Source organism: Salarias fasciatus, chromosome 17 (assembly GCF_902148845.1).
Source record: "Salarias fasciatus chromosome 17, fSalaFa1.1, whole genome shotgun sequence".
Lineage (NCBI taxonomy): Eukaryota > Metazoa > Chordata > Actinopteri > Blenniiformes > Blenniidae > Salarias > Salarias fasciatus.
Window position 1 is genome coordinate 18,027,853 of NC_043761.1, and position 9,173 is coordinate 18,037,025.

At 48.9% G+C, this 9,173-nt stretch overlaps 1 protein-coding gene across 1 annotated transcript; it reads left to right on the plus strand.

The window, feature by feature from the left end:
• Nucleotides 1–393: 393 nt before the first annotated feature.
• On the plus strand, nucleotides 394–9,173 carry adm2a (adrenomedullin 2a). Its single transcript, XM_030113979.1, has 3 exons — nucleotides 394–550; nucleotides 814–1,126; nucleotides 7,005–9,173. Exons 2-3 carry the CDS (start codon nucleotides 1,032–1,034, stop codon nucleotides 7,420–7,422), a joined length of 513 nt encoding a protein of 170 aa, XP_029969839.1. The 5' UTR covers nucleotides 394–550; nucleotides 814–1,031; the 3' UTR covers nucleotides 7,423–9,173.

A 9,173-nucleotide genomic window follows, 5' to 3' on the forward strand; every position in this document is an offset into this window, starting at 1 on the left:
CAAAACAGTTTAACCCTTTAAGCGGTGAGATATGTCAACATGTGTCTTTACTTTATAATGGAATCAGTACCATGTTAGTATAAAATAATGACAAATAGGGCTAAAATCACAATATCAACTTTAGTTTTTGAAAAAATTACATATAATATTACCTAAAATGATCAATAGGAGGGGGCAGTAATGTCATGGGTGTGGTTATTGAAGTTACTCTGAATTTTAAAGAGTTCTTCTCAGTGTTCTAAAAGGTGTAATATTCCTGGATGTTTGGCTTTTCAGCAGCATCCCTCAGAGTTCAGCCACACATCACAGAATTAACATCTGATTTTCCAGCTCAAGACTTTTTCCAACGTGGGAATCAGCCCTCCCGCACCTTTCGCCTTCTGAAATTGCCCACCGGCACTTCAGGCACTGTGAGCAACTCCGCCCACTCGGTATTTAAACCCACAATGTCACCCGGAGCTCAGCTTCACGCAGGAGAACTTGATCTTGACCAACACGTTTGGATTCATGGGAAAAAGCAGCAGTGAGTCGTGAGTCTGCGCTCCTGGAGGTAAGAGCAGAATCAGAACTGTGTTTTCAGGGACATTCATGTTTGAAATGGGATCATTTAAAAGCAGAATTAGAAGTTTCCATCTGATGCCTTGGTTGAATGAGACTTGCAGGGACTTTAAAGTGCAGGTGAAGTGTGCGTAAAAGTTGCCCCTGAGACATTTCAGAGATGAAACTGAAGTTTGAAGGCTGCTTCAGTTCAGTTTTTCTCTCCCTTTCAGCAGGTTAACTCATCATTTATTCAACTTTCTCTCTTCTCCACAGGTTTCATCTGCTCTCTGCAAAGTTTGGATATCGCCCCCCAGCATCAACACTTAAAAAAGAAAAAGAAAAAGTTTATTTATTTTATTTTTTTATATATTTTTTTATTTATTATTTGGGTTCCTCACCCACCGGCGGGACTGACGCCGGTTCCTCCCGGTGCGCCGAGTCGCCCCCTCCTTTCCAGAAAAGGGGTGTAAAGCGAAGGAGTTGGCCCGGAGATGCGGTCCCTGCTCCCGCTGACTGTGTATTGCATCAGCCTGGTTTCCCTCCAGCGGCTGCAGGCTGCGCCGGCAGAGGAGCGTCCCCGGAACAGGTAGGACCAGCCCGACACCACCACCTCCACCTCCACTACTACTACTACTATTTACACCACTGTTACCAACAACAATAATATTATTACTGTTTCTGAAATGCTTGATTGATAAAAGAACCCCGGCGCGCTGATTGGCTCGTTACGCGTAAAACGCACCTTTACGCGTAAAGACGCTCAAGCCGCGGCAACAACGAACTTCTTTTTCACCGCAATATTACAGTTAATTACATGTCATTTGCAATTAAAAGTTGCACAATGTGTTAAATTGCGATTTGTAACGGTTACATGAGGACAATTTTATTGTAATAATATGTATTTAAGGCTATTCTTCCATCGAAGTGGCGCAATGAGCCAATTCTCACATTTTGATGGGTTTTAAGTCTTCAGCACTGCGGTTAAACCGCAATGTTGAATCATTGTTGTAATGGTATTGAGGTGAGAAGTCACTGCAGATAGAGTGTGTGCATGTGTGTGTGTGTAGTAATTGTAGTAGATAATGTGCAAGGTCAGAGGCTTTCTTATGATACACTGAACCACTTTCCATACTTGGATTTGCTGTTTCACATTCATGTAGTGAACCTATTAGCCCATAAATCTTATTTATGACATATTTATTCCTCTCGACATGAAAGTCAACCCCTTGATTCTTGATTCTGTCTGTTAAAGTGAAAAATAGTGAAAACTCCATTGCATTTATTCATCATTTAAGTATTAAATGGGAAAAATGGGAATAACATTATTTTTTTAACTCTGTTTCTCAGTTTTTTTCTTCCCCCTCTTGATCTGATTGTCACATGATTAACTGTTTGTGGAAGTTTTGATGGAAAAAAGTGTTATTTTTAAGGTGTGGGAACCAGTCTGAGTGTTTGAGCAGAGCGGCTGTACTGTAAATACCACCGTGGGGCTGTTGTAAAAGATGAGAGCCAGTGAATGGGCACCTGTACTTTTCCACCCCTTACAGTGACAGAGGTGTGTGTGTGTGTGTGTGTGTGTGTGTGTGTGTGTGTGTGTGTGTGTGTGTGTGTGTGTGTGTGTGTGTGTGTGTGTGTGAAGGCTGCCCTCTTCTGGTGGATTTCATATCCACAGCTTCAGATTCATTGACTTAAAACAGTTCATGTTCTTGTTTTAAAACTTTTAGTTTTGGTTCAGTTTGGTTTCAGATCAGAAGGAGCCGTGAAAGCGGAGGGGAATCTCTTATAAAACAACATTTAGAGTAAATTGAATCTTTGTTTGAATCCATCCAGATGTAGTCAGTAACCCTGGAGTTGAAAATGAAGTACACGTTCCATGTTCTCCAGGGAGAACATGCAAACTCCACACAGACTCATCAAGACAGTAGCGTCTCTTTGATCACATGATTAAAATTACGTTTATGGTCAACTTTTCCTGGTTCTGGATGTTTTCAGCCGATAAACCAGGAGCGGAACTCAGTGTTACTGCTGTTAAATTCTTTCTTGAAGACTCTGTAAGTCCTCTGCTGGGCTGGTTTTGACCCACTGCCTTTCAGACAACCTCATCTTCAGGCTGACTGATCAGTTTATCATGATTACAACTTTTTCATCCAAGCATTGGTGTCAAACATGTGGCCCGTGGACCAAGAGTGAACTGCCAGTGTGTCCACTGGTTTCATGTGGGACAAAGTTTCTAATCCAAACATCTATGGAACAGGTTCAAAACTGCTGAAAAAAGTTTTTATTGATTTGTTCTGGGAGGATAGCCTTCAACTTTGCTCATAAAGACGTTATTTTGTTTTGAAACGGTTCGCTCATATGAAGCTTCTCTGTCCTCATGTCCAGCTGAGGACAAGGTGGAGATGTTTCTGTATCCGGACACACATTTCCTGGAGCAAATCCTCCTTTCTGTTGTCTTCTTTGCTCTGTTCAATCGCGCAGACTAAAGTTAATGATGGAGTTCCTCAGGGTTCTGTTCTCGGACCCATGTTCTTCACATGAGACTCCCACCATTACTCCTGTAATGGTGGGAAATTAAATTGAACTGATGAAACAAGGTTGTGAAAAGACCCACAGGTGGGATTTTTCCTCCACCTCCACAGCAGGACGAACACCTGCCGCTGAAACCTGATCGGAGAGGTGAGGGGAGCTGGCCGCTTGTGGCCGGTAATCCCCCATCAGCCCCATCTCTGTGGAGAGGAAGCGAAGCGGCAGCGGCTTAGCGAGCTTTACGAACAGGTGACGCCTCAGAGCTGCTCCAGAACATTCAGGTAGCCCCTCGCCAAAACAGGCCAACGGCCGCGAAGGAGATGTGGAGCACTGAGATAAGATTGATGCTGATATCTGGAAAATATAGAAGAAGCACAAAAAATCAGATTCACTTTTCAAAGATGTGCTAATTGTTTATTGAGAGAATGCTCAAACAGACAGATCTGGCAGTTTCTGTTGTCGTGTCAGGACTCATCCAGTCGCCGTCTTCTCGGACATGATTCCTCCCAGACGGACAGATCTGTCCTCGCCGCCGCTCGTCCCTCCTCCCACGCCTCCTCACTTCTCGTCGGAGCTCATAAACGTCCGGTCGGCCTTTTTATGTGGACAGAAACTTCTGCCTCTGCTCTGGGTTCCCTGAAGCACATCCCGTCCTGTTACCGTCACACACTGACAGCGTGATAGTAGACATGACCGATGAGTGTGTGTCTGTGTGTGTGTGTGTGAGAGAGAGCCTCGGATTTCTGTCATTCCTTCCCAGCCCAGTTTACACTCCTGTTGTCTCCGTGTGTCCCGATAAGGATACAAAACCCCACAAAGACGCCGCAACAATGTCCGACGGCAGCTTTCCAAACAAGGACAAATCGTATGTCCCCCTCATCACAGGCGGCTCATACCCTTCGTTGTTGTTTCTTGAGGCTTGCTCTGGTTTTTTGTGAAGGGAACTGTCCACAGCCAGATGGGTTAAATATGGCTCCTGATTGGCGGTTGAGTCTTTTGTTGCGTTGACCCACTCTGTCGTGACTCCACGGAGTTCCTGAGACGTCTGGTGAAGATACTGGTATTTACCTGAAGAGCAGACTGCCGGTGGCTTCCTTGAACGCGTGGCCTGGATTAGATATCTTCGTTTTGACATATTTACACCCCGAGCAGGACCGACAGGAGCAGGACTCCCTCCTCGCTGCGTATACATTCTCAGAAGAGCCACTTTAATGCCTGCAGGATGATTGGAAACAGGATTTCTGAGGAGAGGTCTATCGAGCGTGTAGGATGTTGTAAACAGGGTTTTTTGGCTCGGGACACACAGTGCACGCGGTCATAAGGCTCGACGGGGGGGTGGAGGGGTCTCTGAAGTTGAGGTGGGCGAAAGCTACAAGCAAGCAGGCAAAGAATTCCTCCGTGGATTAATGTCTAAGACCTGAATACCAACCAAACAGAGAGCACCAGCGCTGCAGTGTAAACGTATCCCGGAGCTCGAGAGGAAACAAAGCAGCTTCAGCAGGAAAAGCAAAGCTCCCGTCATCTGATGCGCCCGTTTCGGCTCCTCGCCTCACAATCACGGCGATTTTTAGCTCGCCGTCCCGTCTGTTTGTGTAAATCCCGGCCCGGCGGTCTGAACCGCTTGTGTAAGTCAGGTTACGAAAGCAGAGGAGCTCTGGAGCAAGCAGGATCAGCCCGTTGTGGGAAATAAATCACATTTCCTTTATTTCTGTGCTGCTTTTTAACAATCTCCCCACTGTTACCCAGCGGGAGATTACAGCCCAATGTGCCATATTTGCTGCTGATTAAGGCTGCGATCGGTAAGCTTCAGCCTCTCCGGTAATCACAGAGCGGACCAGTATTGCGGCGTTGAAATAAAGCGCCTCTCAAGTTTCCAGCATTGCTTTTTTCTCCATCTTTACTCAGCTGTCCAGAGGTTTGAAGGCCACCAGCGAGAGTTCAGAGCAGCTGGAACCTCATAGGCTACCAGGTTAAGGTCTGGGATCTTTCTTGATCTTGATAGCTCTTGATCTCAGCATGACTGTAGGAGCTTTTTGAGGCAGGCGTCTGACCCTAAAACCTACCTTGATAGTTTGAGGAGACTTGAAAATATGTACTTATGTGGTAAGATATGTGAAAAGATGCTCCGTGTCTGTCCTGAACTGATCAAGCGCGACGGGTTAATCCCGCTTTTAAAGTTTAAAGGTGCAGGCAGGATGCATTTCTTTCACTTTAAACTCTTGACCCGTCGCTTTCAAAACAATGGGGAGGAGTCGACAGCGCCGCAGATTACAGCTCTGCGTCCTGTAAAACGATGCAGTCGAGATAAGAAGCGGGTAAACTATCTCCACTTTTAAATCCAGGCTGTTAGATCGGTGCCGTTCCTCCACGGCTCCCCTGTGCGCCGGGAGGGTGTGTGGCGTGGTGATGTGGCACCGAGCGACACTGAAAATAGTGCTGGCATCCGTCTGTGGCCTGCCAATTTACAGAACAAGCAGTTCAGCAGGCGAGCGGACTGCAGGGCTCCGGAGCGACCGGGACCGAAAGAGGCGTTTCCCCAGTTCTACATCAAATAAAAGTCACCTGCAGCTGCAAAAACATGAAAGTTGAACCATTTTCACTGTATTATTTTTATTTTTTTAAGTATTTTTTGCTCTGTTCGTCTTTAGCTTAGATTGGACCATTTTAGAAAATGTCAGCAAAACGTCCCGGAGCCAGTAGAGCAGCGCTGTGGAGCCGCCAGTACGAAGCCAGCCAGCAAGCAAAGCCGAGGCGGCGTGGAAAAGTTCACATTTCAGAGTGGAATTCCCAGGCTGACATGTCTGCAAACCTCCAGTCTGGAGTGTTTGCGGTGGAATATTTTATACTTAGATGGCCTCAGCTCCTCCGGACATGGGAAACAGCGGAATAACTTCACCTTCCAGTCTCATCTTAGCAGGAGTTACCAAACCAGAAGCCGTGGTTAACCGGTGACGTTGACGCTGGGATTAGTCACGCCGCGCTGCACAAACATGTTGCGGACGTGTTGGTCGGGTCCGGCTCCGAGACGCGGCGGTCTTGGTCAAACAGTGGACAGATGGCCGGTGTGTTTGCTGAACTCGTCCTCGCCGCTCCGCCACACAGCAGAACGCGTCCCGTTTCAGCATGATGACGGATCTTCGGGTGTCTGAGCCGGTCTGTGACCCGGCGGAGGTGTTGAGGCTTTCTGCTCCGGTGAAACGGGGCCGGCCCGGTCGCATCGCTCATGGCGTCTGTTTGCACAAGCTTTGAAAGAGGTCGATTGTGTTGTGCAGCAACACGTTGTTTCAGGCAGCTCTTTGCCTTTAATGTCATGAATTAGGATGAGTGTGGTGTTTTCTCAGCGCTATAGAGAACGGTCGGCTTATCTAAGCAGCGTTGTGAGGCTGATCGGACCTCCAGGGAATGACCCACAGCGACTCCAGCAGCTGGATCAATCCTCAGATTCTGTGCTTATCAGTTCAGTCGATGTGGACTAATTGGACCAGTGACATAAGTGACATTATGAAAGTCAAAGTTTATCTAAAAGAGGTCGTCCGGCTAAAAATAGATTAAAATTGGCACCAGTCTCTCAGGCGGAGTGTAGGAAAGGACAGACTACCGCTGGAATAAAATCAACATTCATTCCGAATTCGACTGAGTAAAACATAGTTTATGTTTCTACTGACTAAAATAATTTGATATTTCACCATTCCTAGTCTGAAGACGTCCTACCTGTAATAGTAATACTGCCACCTATTGGCAACAGGAAGTGTAAGACACTATACTTTCACTGAGACCCAGACTTTAAACCTTTAAAGCTTTCAACCTCTCTCTCTCTCTCTCTCCCTCTCTACATTGCTGCAGTCATGATTCCCTCGGCCACTAGAGGGTGCTGTATATCTCACTGTTGTATTTAAACATCGATTGTTAACAGATCCACCTCATGTCTCCGTTCTCAGGTTGGACCTCCTCTTCAAGCTCATCGGCCAAACGGGGGACATCTCCTACATTCCAGGAAGTCAGACGGACAGCGCCGTCCCGCCTCCAGCCCCCAGCCAGACCCCCAAATGGCCGGCCGGTTTCCTGAGACACCCCCCTGTGACCGGAGCCCGTCCGGCCTCCCCGGGCCTGGCCTGGGCACGGCCGGATGAGGCCCCCCAGATGGAGCGGCGGCCGCTGAGAGCCCGTCGCCACGCCCACACGGGACCGCGGGGGGGCCACCACTACCCCCACCACGGCCAGCTCATGAGGGTGGGCTGCGTGCTGGGAACCTGCCAAGTGCAGAACCTCAGCCATCGACTGTACCAGCTGATCGGGCAGAGCGGCAGGGAGGACTCGTCCCCCATCAACCCCAAGAGCCCCCACAGCTACGGATGAGTTGGCCTCCGGACGCCCTCAGCCGGTCCGTCTGGATCTCCAGCTATTTATCTCCTCGTGTATTACTGCTAGTCTGATAGGATCCATAACTTGAGGTATACTCTTCTTAAACGACTCTTGCTTTCACTTTCTGTGTGTGGCTGATGGATTTGGAGACTGAATCCAGTTTGAACCCCCCCCCCCCCATCTGAGTTTCCCCCCATCCTGAGAACTTCAGGCTCTTCAAGGACGTCGAAGTCTCTTTGCTTTTTTTTTCCTCGAAATGAGCCTGGAACCTCGACCGGACTTTTTAATCCTGTTAATGTAAAAACAAAGGCTTGTCATCACCATCATCCGGCGGCCTGGCCCAGTCTGCCATCCGACCCCCCCACCCCCACCCCCACCCCCACCCCCACCCACCCAGCAGTGCTTTTCCCATGGCCCGTTGATCAAACACTGGACTCTCAATCTGGACTCTTAGCCCGATCCCTGTCAAAACCCATACAATCCCAAACACCCTTCCAGGTGACCCCACTGACCCTTTCTGCTCATTTCTTGCCCCCCCCCCCTCCATTTTTCATTGTTGGATGTTGGACAGGCACCACAAGCCTGCAGCTGATCTGGAGGGTCATAAAGGAGGCCCAGCAGCGTCCAGTGCCGTCGGAGAGGAATGCAAACAGAAAGTCCGCCGTCCGAGGATCAGTTTCAGATGTGCGCCGCGGCGGCCGGCGCAGTGGGCGGCGGAGTGAACCGTGGAGTCAGGGATCAGCGCGCCGTCGCACCCCGGCGGGGGCCTTTCTTCTCCCCGCCGGGGGCCGAGGATGAAATATTAGCCTTTTCACGTGATTCATAAGTCCCCTCCACAAGTCAGTGCTTTGGGCTGACAGCACTTTAATGAACCCGACCCGATGGCTTCGGTCATATGTGCGGCCGCAGCGGGAGAGGGGGCTGATGGGAGACGGCGGCCCCCGCCCTCTCGCAGCCCACTCCACCGTACGTAAATAAAGAGAACAGGCCGTGTGGAGTTTCACACACACGCAGGCTGATCTTCAAACGTTGGTTCCATGTTTCTTCTTGCAGATGTTACTGACAGATTTTATTTATTGTTATGCTTTAGTGAGGCCTGCAGGAATACAAGTCACCTCCACGGAAAGAAAGTAGAACTTTTAAAAAGACAATAATCTGGAATTTGGTCTGAAAATGCGTGAAAATCGTTCAGTAATCTAAACAGAACCCGAGTCTGAAACGCAGCAAACGTTATCCTGGAAAAAAGACTGAATGAAACGAGGTGGAGCCGCCCGGGTTCCCACTTCACAGCACCTCCCGCCGGCACCTCGCCGCTCCTCCCGTCTCCCTTTAATGGGATTGAACCGGGACGCCGCAGGGACCCGAGGCGTCAGGCGCCTCAAACGCCACAAATAGCATGGCGAAAACGCAACGTTTCCTCCGCTCGCTATTCTCGGCCCGTCTCTGAAAGAGGTGGGCGAGAATAACCGTGGGCCGTTACAGAGGCAGTTATATTCCATATTATTTACATTCTTCTCTGCTCTTTACATGCGGGGGGAGGAAGGAAGACGGAATGCCGCTTTTAGACTTCGGCTTGACGCCGTCTTGCCGTTCGGGTCGTGATGGAAATTCACCAAATTCCTGGTAAAACTTGATCCACACCTGTCTCCCTGCAGCCCAGTGCCTCACCTTCAGCTCTTTTACGTCCTCTGGTTTTTATATTAAGTCTCTTTTCTGGTTTTGTGTGTGATGCCGGTGGCGGTGGC